The sequence below is a fragment of the Phascolarctos cinereus genome, unplaced genomic scaffold (assembly GCF_003287225.1).
Source record: "Phascolarctos cinereus isolate Bilbo 61053 unplaced genomic scaffold, phaCin_HiC Scaffold_2;HRSCAF=192, whole genome shotgun sequence".
Taxonomy (NCBI): Eukaryota; Metazoa; Chordata; class Mammalia; order Diprotodontia; family Phascolarctidae; genus Phascolarctos; species Phascolarctos cinereus.
The window spans coordinates 218,931,819-218,955,859 of NW_027555625.1; the positions used below are offsets into that span (position 1 = coordinate 218,931,819).

Sequence of the window (24,041 nt, forward strand, 5' to 3'; positions counted from 1 at the left end):
TGTTGGTTAAATTATGGAACAAATGATGGCTTCCTCGTGTGGCTCTATTATTATACCCATTTTAGAGACAGTAAGAAATTAAATAATTTGCATGATGCAACCCATTGAATGTGGGGCAAAGCCTGTTCTCACACAAGATGGTAGGCGGTGGGCAGAGGGCAGAGACCAAAACCTCCTGGCTGAGCTTGTAAAGAATAGGGGAGGGCAACAGTCCAATCAAAAGGACCACTTATACATATCGTGTAGTTATTTGCATTAGAATGTGAGCTCCTTGAGGGCAAAGAATGTTTTACTTTGAATCCTCAATGTTGAGTATAGTGTCTGACGCGTAGTAAGTGCTTAATACATGTTCATTGACTGACTAAAGATTTGGCAGCTAGTTCAGTCCTCCATCCACTCAGTAAGGCAGCAAGGCCCACAACTATTACCTCTTCCTCTACCTTATAAGACTTCAAGCCCAACTCCTTTGTTTTACAGGAAATTGAGGTCTAGATCAAAGGCTCCCAAACTTATTTAGCCTAATGTCCCCTTTAAAAAAAAAATTACTTAGCACTCCACTGGAAATCTACTTCCTTTAACCTTTAAATGGCCTTTATTTTTTTGAAATTTGCATAATTTCAAAAATATGTACATATTTTTGAAATGACGCATCTTAAATTTAATAATTCATTGTAAATTTGTGGGGGCTTTCCTGCGTTAAAATTTTGATGATGTACTACTGAGTATCGTATTGTAAACAAATCATTACGTGCACATATGTATTTCTGCCAATACATGCTGGACTGCCCACAAGCTCGTTTGCCAACACTTGCTTGTTAAGACCTGTTGGTGGACCTGACCACTGATCCATTATAATTTGCATTTTGTGTATTTATTTGGAAAATAATGTAATCACTATGACTTTAACTGTTACACTACAGATGAAAGGTTTTTCACATTTTCTTATCTTCTTTCCTTATGTTTCCACCACCCCCTTATTTTTATTCAATGTCCCCCAATTGCACCCAAGGCTACTAACACCCCCATGGATTGTTAGTCCATCAGGGGGGCCATATGGCCCACTTTGGGAACCTATGGAAATGACTCTTCCTCCTTCCCTCTGTCTCCTGACTTTGACTTCAAGTCTCAATTAAAATCCCATCTTTACTGGAAGCCTGCCCTAACTTATCTTAATCTTTTACTGGAAGCCTTCCCTAACTTATCTTAATTCCAATGTTTTCGCTCTGTTAATTATTTCCTATTTATCCTGTACACAGCTTGCTTTTTTTGTTTGCCTGTTGTCTCCCCCCATTAGACTGTAAGTTCCTTGAGGTCAAGGACTGCCTTTTGCTTCTTTTTGTATCCCCAGCACTTAGCACTTGTGCCTGGCACACAGAAGGTGCTTACTAAATGTTTATTGATTAATTGATTGACTAAAGTAACTTGCTCAAAGTCACAGAATAAGTAGTAGAACTGGGATTTAAATGGAGGTCCTCTGATTGCAAAGCTTACCCATTTTTCCATTGTATCACTCTATCCTACATCTTATTATCTCTCTGATTTTGACTAAATTTGGTTTCTAAAAAAAGCTACTAGAGGCAGACTAGTTGGGAAAGCCAGAAACACTGTGAATTTCAAATTAGTCTCCTAACCCACTCCCATTTCAAAACCAGTTTTTGAGTCACTGCTCAAATACTCGTCCTTAAAGAGAAGGATTCTTTCCAACCCTTCTAGTTTCTCTCTGCATACAAACAAACAAAAAACCCAACTCCTCCAGACTCCATTTCTCCCTCCTAGAGGCAATGGGGCATCACTAGGGTTTAGAGTGATTCTTTGGTATTTTGCTCCCGACCAACTACCCCAAATGTGTGTTCGCTCATCCTCTTCCAGCCAGCTTTACGAGGAGCTTTCTGGGCAGATTCTCTTATAACATCACTCTGCTTCTCAAAGGCCTGCCCACATTTCTCTTTCTTTTTTTTCTCTCTGTCCTACTCACATCCCCTGGATTATAGAAATCTTGTCTTAAGTTGCTTTGGCTCTGTTCTCCCATTTCCAAAGCTATATTTACCATTCCCTTCTCAACCAAATTCCTTGGGGGCCTATCTCAAATATCACCATTTCCAAACAACCTTCCGCAATTTAGCAGAAAAGGGAAAACTAAGGAAATGGGCATTGGCAGTATCTGAAGGTAAAAGGGGTTGAGATAGGACAGATGAATGCAATCAGTTCAAGGGAAAGGGGATCCCTCTGAAAAGAACTTTATTACCTGGGTTGGGCAGGATAGAGCTGTATCTGCTGCCAAATCCAGGAAATCTGTCTTCTTCCCTAATGGTTCAAGCTATAAAAAGGAAAAACAGAAGCAGTAGTGGAGATTAGTGGATTTGTTTCCTCTGACATTTCCTTGGCCCTATCCCAGGTAGAGGGTTCCTCCAGGAATTGCCAAGTTCTGTGGAGCTGGGCTTCTCAACAAAGCCATTCCAGAGGGGGAGAAAAATTTTCAACTCAAAAGCATATGGAAGTGATTGTTGATAAGTCAATAAATTAATAAAATTGAAAAAAAAATTATTTTTCCACGTGTAAAAAATACATATATAGCAGCTCTTTTTGTGGTGGCCAAGAATTGGAAACTGAGGGGATGCCCATCATTTGGGGAATGGCTGAACAAGTTGTGGTATATGAATGTAATGGAATACTATTGTACTATAAGAAATGATGAACAGGCTGACTTCAGAAAAACCTGGGAAGACTTAGATGAACTGATGCTGAGTGAAGTGAGCAGAACCAGGAGAACATTGTGCACAGTAATAGCCACATTGTGCGATTACTAACTTTGATAGACTTAGCTCTTCTCAGCAATGCAATGACCTAAGACATCTCCAAAAGACTCATGATGGAAAATGCTAACCACATCCAGAGAAAGAACTATGGAGTCAATGTAAATGGAAACATCCCATTTGCTCTCTTTTGTTTTGTTACTTTTTTCTTGTGGTTCCTCCCATTCATTCTGATTCTTCTTTACAACATGACTAATGTGAAAATACATTTAATAAGAATGTATATGTAGAGTCTACATCAGATTGCACGGTGTCTTGGGGAGGGGAGAGGGCAGGGAGGCAGGGAAAATTTAAAATGCAAAAGCTTATAGAAGTGAATGTTGAAAACGAAAAACAAATTAATTTTAAATTAAAAATAAAAATAATTAATTTTTTTAAAAAAAAGCCATTCCAGGCTATGTCCATCCTAGAACAGAGGTTCTTCATCTGGGGTTCATGAACTTGTTTTTTAAATATATGATAACAGTATTTCAATACTATTGGCTTTCTTTGTAATTCCATGTATTTAATTTACACATTTAAAAATATCATTCTGAGAAAGTGTCCACAGGCTTCATTAGACTGACAAAATAATCCATAACAAAATAAGGTTTAAAAACCGTTCTACAATATTCAGAGGCAGCTAGGTGGCTCCGTGGATACAGTGCTGGTCCTGGAGTCAAGGAGGCCTGAATTCAAATCCTGCCTCAGACACTTCCTAGCTTTGTGACCCTGGGCAAGTCACTTAACCTCTATTTGCCTTAATGCACTGGAGAACAAAATGGTAAACCATTCTAGTATCTTTGCCAAGAGAAGCCCATGGATGGTATTTGCATGCCATAGTCTATGGGGTCACAAAGAGTTGGACATGACTGAACTGCTGAATTATAATATATACTATTCAGCTATGGTGTCTTCCATCAATACTATATTCCCATGTCAGTCCATGAGGCCAATCTATACATTGTCTCCTCTCTTCACTCCATCTTCTCTAGCTTGACTGGGAAGAAATCCATCTTCTTACTCCTTTTCTCTCTGTGTGCCATGATTTGATTGGCCAATTATGTACCTTCTCACACAGATGAGAGCCCATTCTTATTTACTATACATATAATAAAAAAAAGTTTGAACAGAAAGAAAAAAAAGGTGGGATGTTTACATATCCAGATAAGGAATAATCAATGAATAACTCGTGTGTCTAGAGATACGCATCTGATGTCAAAGGTCTAAGGCAGGGGTTCTTCACCTACTTATGTTTCATGAAAATATGTGATTCCCTTTGGCAGTCAGTCTAGTGAAGCCTATGGGCCCCTACTCAGAATTATGGTCTTAAATGCATAAAATAAAATACATAAGATTATAAAGGAAACCAATTACATTGAAATACAGTAATCTAAATTTTGCCATCTTGGGGAGGAAGGGTGGGGGGTAGGGGGAGAAAAATTTTCAACTCAAAAGCATATGGAAGTGATTGTTGATAAATCAAAGTAAATTAATAAAATTTTTTTTAAAAGTTCATGTAGCCCAGGTCAAGAACCCCTGGTCTACTAGAAAACCCCCAGCATGATAGATAGACCCTCAGTGGTGAATCAATGGGAAGATTGCTGGATCATGAGATCACATATTTAGAGTCAGAAGAGATCTCAGATGCCATCAAATCATTTTATAGATGAGGAAAATGAGGCCCAGGGAGGTTAAATGAGTTGCCTAAGGTCACACAGGTGTCCCAGTAGCAAAGCTGGGACTTCAACTTAAGTCCTCTGAATCCAGAGTCAACGCTTTGTCTCCTGCGCTGAGCTATCACCTCCCACTAGGACAAGGAGGCATGGTTGGATTATGATGGGCATCATTGGAAGGAATACCGATATCAGTGAGATCACAGATCCAATAGTGTTGAAGTATTCTCTAGTCACATGACGGCAATGAACTTGGGGATTCTGACTTGTAGTGTGACCCAAGTATCAGTCGTCATTATAACCCTCTGGGAGCGTGGCTCCTCATGTGCAATGGAAGGGTCAGAATGAGATGTCTCTTTTGCACAGAGTTTGGGGAAAGGCTAGAGATTTAATGTCATAAACTTGTTCATCTTTGGCATAAAGGTAAGCATGCTGGTCATTTACCATACTGTTCCAAAGGGCTCTGGAGAGCTGGGAGTGGAATTTCTGATTTGGGTGGATACAGTCTGAGGCAAAGAAGGAGACATCTGGGCTTCCATCCTGATGGGGGAAATTAATTAAATTACACTTAATTAATCAATTAATCAACATATAAGAACAACAAAAATTATATGCTTATACCAATAGGTACAGAAGGCTTTTTTTCCTTTTCTTTTCTTGTCTTTTAGTGAGGCAATTGGGGTTAAGTGACTTGCCCAGGGTCACACAGCTAGTAAGTATCAAGTGTCTGGTCTGAGACCGGATTTGAACTCAGGTCCTCCTGACTCCAGGGCTGGTGCTCTATTCACATGCCACCTAGCTGCCCTAGAAGAAGGCTTTTGACAAGATAAAAAACTCATTCCTGTCTAAAAAAAAAATCACTAGAAGGCATAGAAATAAAATGAGCTTTCCTTAATATGATAAATAATATCTCTTTAAGACCAAGATACAGCATGATCTGTAATGGAGATAAACTAAAGGCCTTTCCAGTAAGATTGGGGTCCATTACTACTATTATTATTCTACCTAGTGATAGAAATACTAGTTATAGTGATAAAAATAAGAAAACAAGATTGAGGGAATAAGCATAGGGCAAGAAGAAATAAAAATATCGCTTTTTTTTTTTGCAGGTGATAAGGTTTATTTAGAGAACCCTAGGGAGTGAATTAAAAAAAAACTAATTGAAAAAATCAACAATGTCTGCAAAGTTGCAAGATATAAAATAAACTCATATAAATCATCAGTATATATGCATATTATCAACAAAACCTGGCAGGAAGCAATAGAAAAAAATCAATTAAAAATAATTACAAAAAGTATAAACTATTTGGGAGTCTACCTGCCAAGATACACACAGAAGCTATACAAATACAAATACAAAATACTCTTTGCACAAATAAAGATAGACCTAGGTAATTAGAAAATATTACTAGCTTCTGAGTAGGCTGAGTCAATATAATAAAAATGACAATACCATTTAATTTATTTACTCAGTATTATACCAACTACCAAAGAATTACTCTGTAGAGCTTAAAAAAATCATAATCAAATTCATTTGAAGAAACAAAAAGTCAAGAATTTCAAGGAATACAATTTAAAAAATGGGAAGGAATGGGGCTTAGCAGTACTGGATCTCAAAACTATATTAGAGACCACTTATTATCAAAAAAACTTGGTGCTGGTTAAAAATAGAAGGGTTGATCAATGGAACACACTGGGTAAAAATAAGATACAAACAAGCACCAAACAAGTAGTGTTTGGTAAACCCCAAAGGGTAAGAACTCACTATTTGACAAAACTGTAGAGAAAGCAAAGAAGCAGTCTGGTAGAAATTAAGTCTAGACCAATATCTGACACTTTACACCAAGATAAACTTCAAATAGGTGCATGACTTAGAGATGACATCATAAAGTAGAGGAGCAGGAAGAAATTGTCTGTGAAGTCTATGGCTGAGGAAAGAGTTCATGAGCAATCATGAGATAGAAAGGATCACAGAAAATAAAAGACAATTTTGATTACATAAAATTTTTAAAAGTTTTTGTATAAACAAAAGCAATGCAGCTATAAATAGTAGAGAAGCAGGTAAATGGGGAAAATCTTTGCAGCAAATTTCTCTAATAAAGGTTTAATTTCTAGGATGTATCGGAACCAATTCAAATTTATAAGAATTAGAGCCATTGCCAGGTGATAAATAGTTAAAGGATATGGATGGACACAGACAGTTTTCAAGAAAAAAAAAATCCACACTATCAAAATCTACATTAAAAAATGCTCAAAATCATTAATAATTAGAGAAATGCAAATTAAAACAACTCTGAAGTTCTACTTCCAAAATAAAGAAAAAGGGAAAATGACAAATGTTGGAGGGGCTATGGGAAAACAGGTACTTTAATGCATTGTTGGAAAAGCTGTGAACTAGTCCAAGCATTCTGGGAAACAATTTGGAACTATGCCCAAAAAGCTATTAGGGTGTGCATAACCTTTGACACACTCATACCACTACTAGGTCTTTATTCCAAAGAGATTAAAGAAAGAAGAAAAGGTCCCATATGTATAAAAACAGTTACAGTAGCTCTTTTTTTTTTTTTGGTAGTGGCAAAGAACTGGAAACTGAGAGAGTATCCATCAAATGGAGGACGGCTGAACAAGTCGTGGCCTATGTATTTGATGGAATACTACTGCGTTACAAGATATTGAAGGGAATGATTTCAGAGAAATGTGAGAAGACTTGCTTGGACCAATATAGAATAAAGTGAGCAGAACCAGGAGAACAATTGATCTATAACTATAATCTTGTAAAGACCAACAGTTTTGAAGATTTAGTAACTCAGATCACTTTGATGACCAACCATGATGTCACAGCATGCCTAATGAAACATGCTTACCACCTCCTGACACAGAAATGATGGAGTACAGATTAAGGTAAATTTTGGAGGGATATAGACAATTGGGAAATTTGTTTTATTTAACTATTCATGTTTGTGACAACTTTTGTTTTCTTGCTTTCTCAATGGGGAGGGAAAGATGGGAAAGAAGGCAGATTTTCACTGACTAAAAATACAATGAAAAAAACCCCAATGGATAAGCATGTATCACAAGCACATACCACGTATAAGGGACTGTGAAGGGCACTAAGCATTCATTCAAAGACAAAAATCGCCAAAAGGTCCATGAATTCAAACAGCTTACATTCAGTTAGGTTATACAACATGCAGCTACAATATTTGTTTGTGGGGGCAGGATGTACTAACAGCTGAAGGGGTGGGAATTACGTATTAAGCATCTATCATGTGTAAAGGCTCTGTGTTAGTTTGGGAAAAAGTGAGAAGAGTAAGACATAGCCCCATCCTGAAGGAGATTATAGACTAATAAGATAAATTCTATACATAAAGAATATATAATACCAAACACATACAAGGGCATGAGAGGTACAAGCCAAAATGCTTTTAGAATTCCAAGGGAGAAAAATGGACTTTTGATTGGAATTCTAGTATTTAATTTAAACAAACATTTATTAGGTACCTACTGTGTGAAAGCTGCTTGAGATTCAAAGATTAAAAATACACGGAACTGTCCCTGCCCTAAAGGAGCTTCCATTCTTCGTACTCTGAACATAGGTGGTACCATGTAATATTCTGAAGGCTAATGAGGATGGACAAGCAGGCTAATATCTCTACCTCTCTTACAAAAGATTTGTGAGTCATTAGCCCCTTTACAGATCGGACTTGTTTTAAAAGGGAATCATTTGTTCTCTGTTTCTGCTCAAAAAAAGAAAAAAAGAGGGAATCGTTAAAAAGTTCCATGCTTTGACAGCCTCAAGTGACCTACTTAAGCATCAGATGACATGTCCTCCTCTCTTCCTTTTTTCCTTTAATTTCCCTTTTAAAATCCAGGAAAAACAATTCATAATTTGTTAGGCACATAATATCCCACCCTAGGGCACAAGTGAGACAAAAACTGTTCAGTCCTATGGGAAAGCAGTTTTCTGCCTTTGGCAGCCAATCAGAAGAGATATATTATGGCCTTAGGTTACTTGGCCCCTGGTGGCCTCAGGTTAGGATAAATGGAGGCTTTGGCCCAAGGGACAGAGCCAAGTGGAGCTGTTGTGACTGTTAGTTCTCTGCCCCATGCCCATTCCCCATTCTTTCTCACTCATTTCAAGGACTTGATCGTACCCAACATGAGCAGTCAGTGTTACTCATTCCTCCTTCCCATCACCCATCACTGAAGAGTGGGTTTAGAAGGGGTGGAGGGAGAGGAGGGCTCCAGGCCACTTTTAAATCTCTCTCTCTCATGTTCTGTTTTTCAGTCCTGAAAACACAGTAGACACTTTCAGATCTCTCTCATGTTCTATTTTTCAGTTCTGAAAACACAACAGAGTTGCTCCTTTACAACCGAGAGATTTCCTGTTTCCATTTCCATTAAGTAGTTCATGCTATCACTTACTCTGAGAACATAACTTCAACTCATTTGAGCTTTGAGCACAGTGCTCAAAGCTGGGGATATTGAGATGAAAAGCAATGTGATCCTTGCCTTCAAGAAGCTCATGCTCCTAATGGTTACAGAATTAAGTGTGAGAGGGGCAGAGGAGAGGTCTAGGCAAAGTGCTCTGGGAAAGCAGAGCAGGAAAGAGAATATTTTTAGCTGGGGAATAGGAGTTGTTGGTGGAGAATCCCAGAATCTCAGAGCTGTTTAGGGCCTCAGAAGCCACTGAGTCCAAGTGCATCTGAACACAAATGCCTCTACGATACTCCCAACGAGTGAACATCTAACTTCTGTTTGAAAACCTTCAGTGAGTTGGAGCCCACCATCTCTGGAGCGGCCCATTCTAACTCCTTAACGGCTGTACTTAGAAAGTTTTTTCTTATGTGATGCCTCAATTTGTCTCTTTGCGACTCCTACCCATTCATCCCAGTTCTGCCTTGTGGGGCCAGGCAGAACATGTCTACACCCTTGTTCACCCGACAGCTCTTCAAATACTCACTTATTGTGTCCACCCAGGGGAATGCTGGGAAATATTTAACAACTGACTCTTCCAAAAAAAATGCACCAATGACACACTTTAATGTGTAATCTGTATTGTTAAGATCTTCATCACTCCAATCACTTTGTTGATTGCAGACAGTCAAAAAAAACCATAAATCAAGCCCTGATTTGTAGCAATTTCTTAGGTGAAAATGTCGCACTGAAAATCTGACAACAATCTCTCCTAAGCTGGCTCCATTCCATTTCTGCCACCCCTCCCTATTTTTGCACCCTAGCAAGTCTTTTTTTTTTCAGAGGCATCTAGTTGGTGAAATAGTGGGCTGAACCTTGAGTCAGGAAGACCAGAGTTCAAATTCTGCCTCGATACTTACTAGCTGTATAACCTTGGACAAGTCACTTGACCTCTTTAAACCTCAGTTTCTTCATCTGCAAACGAGGTTGTTTGAGGATAAAATGAAATAATATTTGTATTGAGCTTTGCAAGCCTTAAAATGTTACATAAATGCTAGCTATTATTATCCAGGGCCCAGTTCCTTTAACTAATTCTCATGTGGTAGAAACTCAAGGCCTTTCACCGTCCTGGTTGCCTTTCTTTGAATGTCTTCTAGGTGGTCAAAGTCCTTCTTAAAATGTGGTATCCAGAAGTTAAAATACTCTAGATGTGGACATACCACGGCAGAGTTATAGCAGGACTATTACCTTCCTAGTCCTTGACACTAATCTTTCGATATAGCCCAAGACTATATTAGCTTCTTAAGGCACCTTGCAATGTTGTCGACTGATGATAAGTTTGTGGTCCACTGAAATCCCCAGGTTTTTTTCCCTCAGAAAAACTGCTGTCTAACTATGCTGCTTTCATCTTCTACTTGTGAAGTTAATGTTTTGAACCTAAGCGTAAGACTTTGCATTTATTCCAGGGCAAGCTTCATGGAGAAGGTGAACTAGACTTTGAAGGAAGAGACATGAAGTTATAGAGGGAGTATAAAAAGATGAATTCAAGTGAATCCCCCAGAGGAAGCTTGCTGGTGAGCAGTAAAGACAAGAGCAGAAGCAGGAGAAGGTACCATACCGGCTGGAAGGGAAGGCTGGTATTTTCCAAAAAAGGCTGCAGTACCACTGTGAAGTCCTCTCGAGTGTCATAGCGGCCCGACTCCACTAACTCTCGAATACTGATCTGGAACCGGGAAAGAGGAACAGCCTGGTCTCAGTGCCCATGTTAGCATTTCTGGACAGGAAGGCCCTTCTAGACATCCTGCTCCCCAGGCCATCAGCTCTTCACAGTGAGAAAGCTACCCCCCATCCTCATTATGCTACGAACCACCCACATCTGGGAAGGTGGTACCCCTACCCACTCAACCTAAACCTCCTTCCAAATCCTCTATGCCCTTGTTTCCATCCAGCATTGGGACTTGGCTCAGGAACACTTCTTGAGCAAATTCATTAACTCTTAAGTGGAGATAGGTCTGGTCACCCTTTTATTTACGGTTTTACAAAAAGCTTGTGGGCAGCATGAAATGATAGAAAGGGACCTGGATTTAAGGCAGACTACCTACGTTTGAAGGTGGCTCAGGCACTTACTATTTTTGTGATCTTGGTCAAGTTATTTCACTTGTCTGGGCCTCATTTGTAATATAAGGGGATTGGACTAGATGACTTCTAAGTTCCCTATTAAGTCTAAATCTATTATTCTATGAAACTACATGAGTCAAGGAGAAGGGCAAATGGGTAGCCTTTTCCAAGAAAATTGTCATAAGCATCATAAGTTTATGACATCACAAGAGCAGAGGATTTAGAGCTGGAAGGACCTAAGGAATTACTTAGTACAACCTTGGTTTTACAGATGGAGGAACTGAAGCCCAGAGGGGCCTCACACAAGCTTACCCAGAGAAACCTTCTCAGGGCTGAGCTTGGTACAACCTTGACTTTCTGCTTTTCCCTGCTCCATCTCACCTCATCCCTTCTCAGGTGGAGAATCCATTTGTGGTGTGTTTTTATGGACATTTTAGCTTGATAGTACGTTTCATAGTAAACTTACCAGCTGAACCTGCTAACTCTAGGACTGAAAAGGGCCAGTGATGAGGCAAATTTCATTACATGGAAATCTGGCAGGAAATTGCAGCTTCAACTAAGAAAGGCAGATCAATTCTATTAAGTTCAACATTGATTTAGAATCAATACCTACGATGATTTGCACAAGGTGCTGAGTAACAGCAAACCATGACTCAGTGAGTGCCTGCCTTCAAGGAGCTTACAATCAAGTAAGAGGTATGTGACACGGACATAAATTTAGAAAATGATTAGAGAGCATGGGGTGGCCTGAGATTCAAGGAGGAAAGGATTACATCTGAGAAGGGGGGATGAAATGCCCATCTCATATAAACAAGTTGATGTCAAGAGGGTGCTGAATTGGTGTGCCCTCAAGTTCTATTAACTGGCTCTTTCCCTTTCTCTTGGGGGTCCCAACAGGGGTAGTATTGGTCAGTGGATGAGGTGGACATAAAGAGATGCTCTGTCTCCGTATCTTACGTGATAGGACTTGATGACTTCTTTCATTCTGGCCAGTTCTGGAGAACCTTCTCTGACTGTCAGGAGGCAGTTACATGAAGAGCTGCAATATAATGGGAGAGGAAGAAACAGAAAGGCCATCTTGGCATGAAGGAAGACTGGCTTTGGGCCAGGGCACAGAGTTTTGGTTGCACTTGGAGATGTTGCCCAGAAAGCCCCCTCAGGGCTCTACTGGGGGCATTGGTCAGGTCTGGTCCCTAGACTACCACGTGTGTGCCTTAAAATGTTTTCCTGACATAAATGATATTAATCACCTTTCTGGCAGCTGAGTAGTCTATTGAATAAAGATTGAATAAAGGGAAGTCAACAGATTATAAAAATAGACTGTCATGCAAATTAATTGGGAGCCATTGAATGTTTGGATATTTTTAGGATCATAGATTTAGAACTGTAACAGATCTGACAGGTCACCTAGTATGACCTCTTCATTTCATAGATGAGGACGCTGAGGTTTGGGCTTTACCCAAGGTCATTCAGGTGGGAAGGAAGTTGGACACCTGGGATTCAAACCTAGGCTTTCTACCTCAATATCCAGCCTTTTAAAATATATAAATATATATGTATATATATGCACATATATATATATATATATATATATATATATATATATATACTTTTTTTAACATTCATTTTTTAAAAACTTGAATTCCAAATTCTCTCTCCTTCCAAACCCTCCCTTACCCATTGAGAGGGTAAGGATGAGATCCCTGTTATCCGTGCAATGTCATTATCTAGCACTTTCTACAGCACCATTTCATGGCTGTGCTTCAAGGACTGAGAGGCAACCTGTATTAACAGTAGAAAGTGAATGGCATTTGAAGTCAGAGGAACTTTGTGACTTTCAATTTCTTGCAGTCTCAACCCTCTCATCTGTAAAATGAGGAGACATGGTGGCAGCCCCTTCCAACGCCCAGTCTAGGGAGTTCATAATTTCATCTGGTGTCAGTGCCCCTCCCTCCAGGACAGATCCATGACTGCTGCACAAAATTAGGAGATAGCTTTCCTGAATTGCCCTGGATGAAAATATATCCCACATGGGCTAGCCTTCTGGTAATAAGCTTCTCTGAGCCTTGCTAGGCTGGGCCTGGAAGGACAGTCTGTTATTACCAGGCCTGACCTTGGTGCTTTTGTAACTTGGTTAGAACCTGCTAGAGCTGGAGCTCCATAATAAACCTTTCAGAACTCAGGGTCACCTCCAGACTGTCAAAAGAGAACGTGAACAGAGGAAACATTTTAATGCCAATTTAAACTATCCCCTTCTCACATTAGAACATCTCCTGGGCTTAGCCCTACTCCTCATGTGAGGGGCTTGCCCTTCCTTGGCATGTCCAGATCCCTTAACATGGAGTAAACCTGCATCTTGCCTTCTCCTGCTTTATGGGTGGGAGTGACCTCTTTTGACTGGCTGTGGAGACAGAACAGTCTGCATCCTTAAAGCTGGCCAGACTGAGACAGTCTCTCTTTTGACTGCTATTACTATGTTCAGAGGGTGAAGATCACAATTCACCCCACAAGATGAGTGCCATGGACTGAACTGGGAGGAGGGATAACTTCCCTCCCTCTTTTGTCCTTGCCTTCAGCAATGGACCAGCGGGTGTTTGTTTCTCTTCTGTGTCATTTGTCCTTCTCAGTTTCAGGTGCTGGACTACCAGAACTATGGGATTTAGGATATTGCAGCCAGCAGCCCAGCAGGGAAGCTTGGAGAAGCTGGGGTACCTGGGATTCAAACTTGGGAGAAGGGGATGGACTTGGATCTTAAAATGCTACTCTACGGGAACCGAGCTAAGCTGTTTGTACATCTTATTATATCTTAGAAATAAATATTTCTTCGTAAAAGCTAAGCTATTAGTGGTTAAGTGGAACTGGAGTACAGAGGATCCACCCTTACCCTTGGGAATGTCATCCCTGGGAGCTGGAGCTATTGGCAAAGAGCCTAGACGTGCCCAAATATCTCTAAAGGGACCAGAAAACCGTGGAGGAGGGGTGAGATATAGCAGACCTGGCCTTCAGGCAGTAGAAGCCAGAATGGTCAGTGTTGCACTAGCAACTCACGTTAGTATTACCAATCATGTTTTACTCACAGTGGCCCTATAAGGTAGACACTGTAGGTATTAACTTCATTTTACTGGAAACTGAGGCTTGGTGAGGTTAGGTGATCTACCCAGAGTCATATCAGTAAGAAGCAGATCAGGTACTTGAACTCAGCTCTCCTTAGGCTAAATCCAACATCTTTTTTATTCCATAATAATAGCAATGGCAATAATAACTAATGTTCACATGATGCTTTAAAGTTTATAGGGCAGCTAGGTGGTGCAGTGGACAGTGCTGGGCCTCGAGTTAAGACCCATCTTCCTGACTTCAGATGGAAAGAGGTAGGGACAACTTTGTCAAGCTAGGGAAAATTTGGACAGGAAAAAAAAGCCCCTAAAATTCACTGGCCAGATGCATCCAGAGTAGTCACATGTGCTATGTAACACACATGTAGCATGTAGCATACATGTGGTATGCAGCATACATGTAGTATGCAACACACATGTAGTGTGCCCACTATTGTGCTCTGGCATGCTGTCATGTGCCAGTATTCTGTGTGACTGCTACTGCCCCCTCTTTTTTGATAACTCCATTCCGCAAGCATTCAAGAATCCTTTCTGTTCCCTAAAATCCATCTCCAAATTTCAAGCCTTTGCAGGAGCTATTTCATGTGCCATGAATTCACTCCCTCCTCCTCTCTCCTCTTCAGGATTCATAGCTTCCTTCCTCAGCTCACACACTACATGCTCTGCCTAGTCCCCCTATGTGTCAGGGCCCTCTCCCTTTTCAACTTATCATATAAACACTTATTTGTATGCATGCTGTATTCCTCAGAAGAATGTAAATCCCTCAGGGGAAGGGACTGGTTTTCATCCTATCTTTGTATTCCATATGCCTAACAGATGTCATTCAGTTGTTTCAGTCCTGTCTGACTCTTTATGACCCCATTTTGGTTTTTTTTTGGGGGGGAAACATACTGGAGTGGTTTGCATTTCCTTCTCCTGCTTATTTTATAGATGAGGAAACTGAGGCAAAGTAAGTGACTTGCCCAGGGTCACACAGCTAATAAGTGTTGGAGGCCAGATTTGAACTCATGAAGATATCTTCCTAATTCCAAGCTCAGTACTCTAGCCACTGTGCCATCTAGCTGCTGCCTAGCAAATAGTGGGGGCTTAATAAATATTTGTTGGGAATTGGATTCCTCCCTTAAAAATCATCTTTTGGGGGCAGCAGTGGATAGAGCACTGGCCCTGAAGTCAGGAGGACCTGAGTTCAAATCTGACTTCAGACCAAATACTAGACACTTACTAGCTGTATTACCCTGGATAAGTCACTTAACCCCAATTGCCTTTAAAAAAATCATCTTTTGCTTCAATCTTGTGCACACAGATATAGATGTCCCCAGCCTGGCATCTTGGGTGTCCATAATCTGTGCCAGGGCCCATACATCAGTGAGAAAGGAGTAGGACCAGCATAAATCAGAATAGGTGGTTCCAGAAGTCATAAGCTCCCTCCAAACAGCTGGCTTCCAAAAGGGATGGAGCACGATATGTAGAACCAGATGAGCCAACAGCTGGATGCCAGCAACCCTCATGAACCAGACCAGCAGATACAATCCTGCTGCCAATACTATGCTTACCTCGCCTGCAGTATTGGACACTTATCTTGGTTACCCAGGAACACCTCCCGAAGGATAATTGGGTTCATAAAGTCCACGAGGTTGACCAAGGCTCTGGGTACCTAAATAGAATGATGTAGCTGAAAGGTGGGCCACAATTGCTTCAAATCCCTAGTAATTACATCTCAAATTGATAGTTACTTTAATTTTGCAGAGTGCTTTTCTTACGACAATGGCAGTGGGTTGTCCAAGTATTGTCATAAAATTTATTCTACAGAAAGGGTAAGCTGAAACTTACCTTTGTCAGAGAGATAAAGTGACTGACCCAGGATCCCACAGCTAGTAAGCGAAATCAAATACTCTGTGAAATCCATACTCAGACTCCAAGGCCAAGAATATAAAACACTCTTTCTTACTTAATAGCCCTAACATGGGATCTGCAATAGGGTTCTTTAAGACCTGGGTTCATATCTGACTTAGATTCCATTTAATAGCTGCGTGTGACCCTTGGAAAGACACTAAGCTTCTCTTGGCCTCAATTTGCTTATCTGCAAAATGTGGATGATAAGATTTGTTGTTCTTACCTCTTTGGGTTTCTGTGAGAATAAAAAGAGACAATGTGCTTTGCAAATCTTAGAACATTATATAGAAGTCAGTTATTATTTTTGTTGTTATTAATAGAACAGTGGAATAGAAGAGTGGAATGGAATAGTGGGAAAACATCTTATATTCCACTGACTGTTGAGTATAGCAAATAGAAAATTCTTAAGTTTGGCTGGAATGAGTAGCATGTAGGGAATAGTCGCGTGAAATCAGTCTGGAAAGATAATAATAACTAGTATTTATACATCACTTTAGGGTGTGCAAAGTACTTTACACATTATCTTGTGTGATCCTCATGACAAACCTGTGAGGTAGTTGGTATTATCATCCTCATTCTATATTCAAACTTGAATATTCCTGACTCCACGTCTAGCACTGTATCCAATGCTTCCAGGGATGCAGGCATTTATAAATTACCTGGGAAGCCAGAGGGATTTTCTTGAGCAACGTGGTCAGATCATTGAGCCTGGTGAAAAGATGACTCCCCTTGACCTCCCACCCAAAGCCTAACCTCACAAAGCTTGAAGATGCTATTCAGAACTAGATCGATTCCAATTCACAGCTGGGTCCCTTTGACACACATTTAATTGCTTCAACCAAGGAGCCAAAGGGCCTCACTGGGGAGGGTCTTTGAAAGTTCCAAAGCATTTTTCTCACAACCACTTTGCAAAAGATGTTATATATTATTGCCCTTCCTTAATATTGAGAGAGATTAAGGCTGAAAGAGATGAAGGGGACTTCACATTCAGCTGTTATGGGATCCTTCTAATTCCAAGCCAAAACTCACAGCCTCCAGGAGGCGTTTGAGCTATCGGCTCTATTTCCAGGTTTGGAGGTGGAGTGAGGATTCTTTCTTTCTTTCTTTTTTCTCTTTTGGTGAGGTAATTAGGGTTAAGCGACTTGCCCAGGGTCATTCAGCTACTAAGTGTCAAGTGTCTGAGGCCACATTGTAACTCAGGTCCTTCTGACTCCAGGGCTGATGCTCTATTCACTGTGCCACCTAGCTGCCCCAGGACTGGGGATTCTTTTAGGATTCCTTGCAGTGCTGTCACTGGGGATGCAGACTCAGCCTGTTGTGCAGGAAGCCGGAAGAGTACAGGTAGACCTAGTGCCAAAAGCTCAGCTGCAGGAGGCCCCATCCTGGTTTTTGTTGTTCAGTGGTTCAGTCCTATCTGATTCGTTGTGACCCCCTGGACCACAGCATGCCAGGCCCTTCTCTCCTCCCCTGTCTCTCAAAGTCTGTCCAAGTTCATGTTTAGTATTTCCATGACACTATCTATCCATCTCATCCTCTCCTCCTTTTGCCTTCAATCTTTCCCAGCATCAGGGTCTTTTCTAATGAGTCCCATCTTCTCATTATGTGGCCAAAGTATTAAGCTTCAGCTTCAGTATTTGACCTTCCAGTGAGTAGCTTGAATTAATTTAAGTATCAACTGATTTGATTTCCTTGCTCTCCAAAGAACTCTCGGAAGTCTTCTCTAGCACAATTCAAAAGCATAGATTCTGCAGCGCTCAGCTTTCTTTATGTCCAACTCTTACAGCCATACATTACTACTGGAAAAACCACAGCTTTGTTGACAAGGTAATGTCACTGCATTTTAGTATACCATTCAGATTTGCCATCGTTTTCTTTCCAAGGAACAAGCATCTTTTAATTTGATGGCTGCAGTCACCATCTGGAGTGATCTTTGAGCCCAAGAATCTGACAGTACTTCCATTTTTTTCTCCATCCATTTGCCACAAAGTGATGGGGCCAGATGCTATGATCTTAGTTTTTTCTTCTTTCACGCTGGAGAGTCAACCAAAGTGGCCTTCACTCTGTTCTGCACTCATGATGCTGTATCTCCCATCTCTGTGCTTTTGTACTGATGGTTCCTCCAAGCCATGAATGCCCTTCCTACTTACCCCCGCCTCACAGAGCCCCTCTTCTCCTTTTAGGTGCTGCTCAGGCACCAGATTCTGTACGAAGCCTTTTTTGATACAGTCAGTTGCTAGTGCCTTCCCTCCCAAACTACTTCATATTTAAATATTTTATGTGTATGTGGATTTTTTTGTATATATACACACATGCATATACACATATGCATACATATACATACATACTGTGGTGCTGCTAATGTTTCTACATGTTCTTGTCTCCACAATTTTTGTGAATGGGGAGTCTTTCATTCTTCATATTTGCGTCCCCAGTGCCTGGCTTAAACTTAAATAATTAAACACTTGCTAATTGAGTGCCTGATTCATCCCAGCTTTCAGAATATGTGGGCTTTTTTCTTTCTCTTACAAGATATGTGGTCTCCGAGAACCAGGGTTCCAAAGAAAAGTAGGAAATACGTAGGGATGTGAACCTCAATGAGCTGCACGTGAACCCCAGCCCTCTGCTAGCTTCCCCTGGTCCATCAGAACATAAAGTTGAGCTCTCCCTGATGTATGAATTCCTGCTAGGGAGGCGAAGCTGCTGAACTCACCTCTTTGTGCAAGACGTCCAAGGCGTCTCGGAGGTGAGCAGAAAATTTGGTGGCTGAATATAAATTCTGGCAAAAGAAAGGAGGGAAAGAAAGAGATGGTTAGGGTAAGAGAATATGAGAGATGATTCAGTCTTCATTCATTACTCTGGAACTAAAACCTTGTTCTCTGCTCCCATCTCTGGCTATAGCCAGCTGATCATGCTTCATCTCCAACTGGGTCTGGAATCACAGGAATATAGTATTTACAGCTAGAGGGGACCTCAGAGTTCAAGCTTCTCATTTTATAGATGAGGTTCTGAGAAGTAAGAGGATATGCCCAAGACAAGAAATAATGACAAGATTTGATCCTGTATCCTCCGATTTTAAATTGGGTACTCTTTTCTTCTGTACCAGGGACAGGACCCTTGAGGAAAATGATTGAAAAACAACAACCAAAAATGGGAGTAGCCCAGGAGGCTGCTAAATGGCCTTGAAAGAATTTTATCTGAGAAGCAGAAAAAGGCAGGTTCTCTTCACTGAAGTCTACAGCAACAACCCACAGTTTTAGTTCACATATACATAAATACCCTCTTGTGACCACAAAATACCTTCAGGATAATCCTCACACAGTCATTGCAAGCAAATCACTTTGAAAATGTTAAAGTCCACTTGTGTCTTTTCATTGTTGTTATGCTCTCCTTGGATACTCATAGCAATGCTTAGATGGACAGAGGGCGAAGAAGAGCTGTCATTTTACAGATAAGGAAACAGGGACTCATAGAGGCTAAAGAATTTGCCCGGGACCGTGCAACTTGTAAATAGCAGATTCAGGAATTAAGACCTTAGTTTTCCAAAGCTCCCAAGTCCAGTGCTCTTTCCAATATACCCTGAGTTCTTCCTTTCCTGTGGGTCCATCAGAACTGAAGGGATGACAAGTATATTAGCACTTAGCTAGGGGCATGAGCAGGGGCACTGAAGTGGTTCCCTTGTCGCAGTGTTGGGATGCTTTGAGATTTAAGGCAGCATGATGAAGTGCTAAAAGCCTTGGATCCAGAGCTGAAGGACATTGGTTCGGATCCTGCCTCTGCTATGAACTGACCACTGGTAGCACTTAGGCAGTCACCTCTCTGGTCTTTGGTTTCATCTGTGAAATGTTGGAACTAGATCAGATGACCAAAAAATTCCTTGACAGCTCTAGATTAATGATCATGACATCTTTAAGGTCCCTTCCTATGGAAAGTTCTATGACTTCGTGATGGTTTATTTATTCAGGTAATAGAGTAAAATACAAACTTTTCTGTGTGGCGTTAAAGGCCCTTCACAACCTGGTCTCATCATATCTTTCTGCCTTTATTATACATTATTCTCCTTCATGCGCTCTACATTTCAGCCAAACTAGACTTTTTGTTCTATCCCCTGCCTCCATACCTGGAATACACCCCCTCCTCACCTTCATCTCTTGGAATTTCTAAAAGGTCCACATCACTTCTTGCATGAGACCTTTCTTCATTCCCCATCGAATTACCTTATATTTATGTATTTATTTTATACATCTTTATATATGTGCATAGTTCCTCGATTAAAACATAAGTTCCTTGAGGGCAGGATTGTTTCTTTTCTGTCTTTGTATCTGCAGTGCCTAGCACAGTGCCTTGAACATAGTAAGCTTAATAAATACTTATTGATTGATTGAGGCAGTCACCATGCTAGGTACTGGAGGAAAACAGTGAGTATACAGATAATAAACAATATAAAGTATGTACAAAATCAATACAAGGTAATTTCCAAAGGGCAGCTGAAAGAATCAGGATAAGTCTACCTAAAAGGAAGCACCAGAGCTGAGCCTTGAAATGAGATACCTGATGCCAGGGTTAGGGCTAGGGGTGAGGTAGAAGAGTGAAGGTATCTTGTGAGTCAGGCACTGATGAATTGGGTTCTAGGGAATTTTCCCAAAAAGTTTTCCCAGGACCTGGAACTCTACATTGAAAGCCTAGGCCAGAGAAGTCCCTAGTGTGGTTACTTACTGAGTCAGTACAGTAGTTGCAAAGGTCTTCAGTCCTGATAAGCACAGTGACCACCTTCCAGTCTCCTGGGAAATCAATTCTCTAGATGAAGGAAGGAGAATGCTAAACATATCATTCCATTATACCTTTGCTATCTGATAAGAGAAATAGTGTACCCCAAGGAGTCCACTGAGCCCCTTGGGACTTTCCAAGCTCACTCCTTAGAATGTAAGCTCCCTGAGGGCAGGGACTATTTTTATTTTTGTTCTTAATTGTCATCTCAGTACTTAGCAGAGTGCCTGACACATAGTAGGTGCTTAATAAATGCTTCTTGACTTCCCAAAGCAGCACCAAACACATAGATACCACTCTATATATCTTTGTTGCATTAATGCATAGAATTGCAGTTCTGAAAAATATGACAGCTGTCATCTAGACCTTGTAGGAAGCCTATCTTCAACAGATCTCTTAATTAACTCCCTGGGCCCCAATTTCCTTACTTATAAACTGAAGAGGTCAGTTGAGATGTCCCCTGAGGTACCCTTCCTGCTCTAGAGCTATGGACCTAGGGACAGCTCTGGCAGATGCTAATTCATATTTTGCTTGGGTGTTTCCAGTGTGGGACAACCACTATTTTTAAGGCAGCTCATTTCTGCCCTCCCCTTTTATTTGGATGGATTAAATTTAGGAACTTTTGTTTTTGTTTTTTCATAAAGCAGTCTAACTCTAACTTACCTGGTCAGTTTTCATCTTCTGCACCAGGGTCTGGACTTGCTTTATAAGTTCCCTGTGGAGCAAAGACAATTGTTCTTTCTGATAATGGGGAAAAAACAGACTCATCTTCTTAGCCTCTCAAGGCCACTGCACTGGAAATCTCACTGGAATTATCTCCTTTGGCAGGCAGAAGGCAGAAAACATGAGACCAAGAGGTGAACGCCACTTGCCTTGGTTCTGATGGTAGCAGGAGTAAGACTGAAGCCTCCTAAGTCTCAGACTAGGTCGTGTCACCTTCAAAAGTCTGAGCTTAAGTAGATAAATGGGACAATCCTAAACCCTGTTTGGGGAATGGACTATGGTGGAGTCTAGGGGGAGAGATTCCAATCCAGGATTTCTGATTCCCAATCCGGGGCTCTCTCCAACCTACACTGTTCTTTGTTCAGGCCAATCTGCTAAAAATAGTCTTTATGTGTTTGGAGCAGGCCTGGCTTTAGTACTTACTACCTATGTTGTGCAATTGTGTAATACAACCGTGTATTAAATGTATTACATTTAATACATTTAACCTTGTGGAATATACATCCAACTTCACTGTGACTCAGCGTCCTCATCTGTAAAAGAAGGGTTTAAATTACATGAGCCCGGGGCAGCTAGGTGGCGCAGTGGATAGAGCACCGGCCCTCAAGTCAGGAGGACCTGCGTTCAAATCCGGCCTCAGACCAAACACTTGACACTTACTAGCTGTGTGACCCTGGGCAAGTCACTTAACCCCAATTGCCTTTAAAAAAAAATTACATGAGCTCACAGAATCTCAGCCTTGGAAGGGACCTCAGAGACCTCATACCTTTGGAGTTGGAAAGGACCTCAGAGGTCACCTAGCACAACCTTTTCATTTTACAGATGAGGAAACTGAGGCCCAGAGAGGCTAAGTAACTTGCCCAAGGTCATACAGATGGTAGAATCAGGATTCTCATCCAGCCTGTCCTGAATGAGCATCTCCCTTCCACATAACTGACAAGGATATGCTTTAAAAACCTCCAGAGAAGGGTGAACCCACTATCTCCTAAAGTGGTTCATTCCACTTTGGGATAGTTTCAATCATATGAATTTTTTTTTTTTGCTTATAGTGAGCCTAAATGTACCTCTTTGCAGCTTCTACTCACCACTCCTGAGGTGCCATCTAATTCTAGATCCCATAATGCTATGCTTTGCCACAAACAAGGCTCTGAAGGAGAGGGGATCCCTTTAGCATGATTATGCCATGCTCTTTAGATGGATTCTTTTTGTAGTTCAACTCAGTAGAGGATTTTTTTCTGTAGTTGCTTAACTCAGACAGCCAGAGAATAGGGCCATGTTGGTCCCTGAGTACCCTCTGGGACATGAGGTACGATGATGCAAGGGGAAAGGGCACTGGATTTAGATTCCGCACGTGCTTAGTGCATGATTTTGCTAATTACAATTGATTTCGTGGTCTTAGGCTTTGGTCTTGGCTGGGCTGTCTCGAAAATACATTGGTTGTAAGTGACGTCAGTCAAGAGAGTGATTAGAGACTATTGAGGGGGAAGCCCTGTAAAGCCCATGTGAAACAATAACAAAAGGTGAGGATTGCTGTTACTATCAGAAAGGGGCTTCTATGATGAGCCATTCCATGTCCCCTCTCACCCTTCCCCCAATGCCATACTCAGCCTTTGCTCCTGGGACCGCCTGATTGAGGAAGGTGTTGGCATCATCAGCATTCCCCTCGCCCAGTGCGAAGCCTGTTAGGTTCCCATTAAACTTTCGTAGGATATCTGGTAGGGGGAGGGGGAGTAAAAAGCAAGCAACTCTCAACTGAGGAAGTTATGAGATCAGAATGAGCATCCCTTCCCCAAAGCTGAGCTTTATTTTTAGCCCCATGTCCCAGTGCAATAATCCATTGAAAGGCAAGGAAGATAAAGTATCTGCCAGGTCTGGACCAGAAGCCATCAGCTGAGCAGACTGACTCCAAGGACTGGTAGGTATGCACAGCACTAAAGTGTTCCAGCTATGGAAGTGTAAACTCATAGACCAGGTTCTGGAGATAAATGGAAAGAGATCATTCTTCCTCCCCTTTAAAGGCATTCAACGTTGTGCCTTTCTTGGCTCAGATTTGCTCTCAGGGTGTCTAAGTCAGGAGAGCCCACACCCAAATCTCTTGATAGACCCAAGGGCCAAGTCTTTACTTACTAGGCAAGGTGGTCACACTTTCTAGTGAGGCATCACCTCCTGCACTGCAACCAGAGAAAGAAATACTGTCAAGACATGCATTTCCTTACTAAATTCCAAGCTGGTTGGTGGCAAGAGTTATGTCTTAATCATCCCCTCCCTAACTCCATCTCTTCCACCTCAATGCCTGGCATATAATAGGAGCTTAAAAAACACATGTTGAATTTCCTTTATGGAAAAGCAGAGTGTGACTTAATACAATGGGCTCTTCTTGGTGTCCAGATGAGTACTGAAACACCATTTCTAGTGGCAGCTAGGTGGCAAAGTGAGAGAATTGGGCATGGGGTCAGTAAGATCTCAATTCCGATACTGTCTGTAGACAATTGCTAGCAGTGTGACCTTGGGCATGTCACTTAAAACTCTTTGAAACTCGCAATCAA

The 24,041-nt window shown here is 41.2% G+C and overlaps 1 protein-coding gene across 1 annotated transcript in view; it reads right to left on the minus strand.

Annotated features, from left to right (window-relative positions):
- The window catches only part of PLB1 (phospholipase B1), a 201,375-nt gene that overhangs the window by 65,543 nt on the left and 111,791 nt on the right, over positions 1 to 24,041 (minus strand). The window contains exons 35-44 of the mRNA XM_020983774.2: positions 23,623 to 23,666; positions 23,099 to 23,207; positions 21,436 to 21,487; positions 20,722 to 20,802; positions 18,719 to 18,784; positions 15,669 to 15,769; positions 11,960 to 12,041; positions 10,503 to 10,607; positions 4,913 to 5,008; positions 2,246 to 2,317 (exon numbers count right to left, since the gene is read on the minus strand). Of these exons, the coding sequence (XP_020839433.2) occupies positions 2,246 to 2,317; positions 4,913 to 5,008; positions 10,503 to 10,607; positions 11,960 to 12,041; positions 15,669 to 15,769; positions 18,719 to 18,784; positions 20,722 to 20,802; positions 21,436 to 21,487; positions 23,099 to 23,207; positions 23,623 to 23,666 (808 nt within the window). The remainder of the gene's footprint in view (positions 1 to 2,245; positions 2,318 to 4,912; positions 5,009 to 10,502; positions 10,608 to 11,959; positions 12,042 to 15,668; positions 15,770 to 18,718; positions 18,785 to 20,721; positions 20,803 to 21,435; positions 21,488 to 23,098; positions 23,208 to 23,622; positions 23,667 to 24,041) is intronic.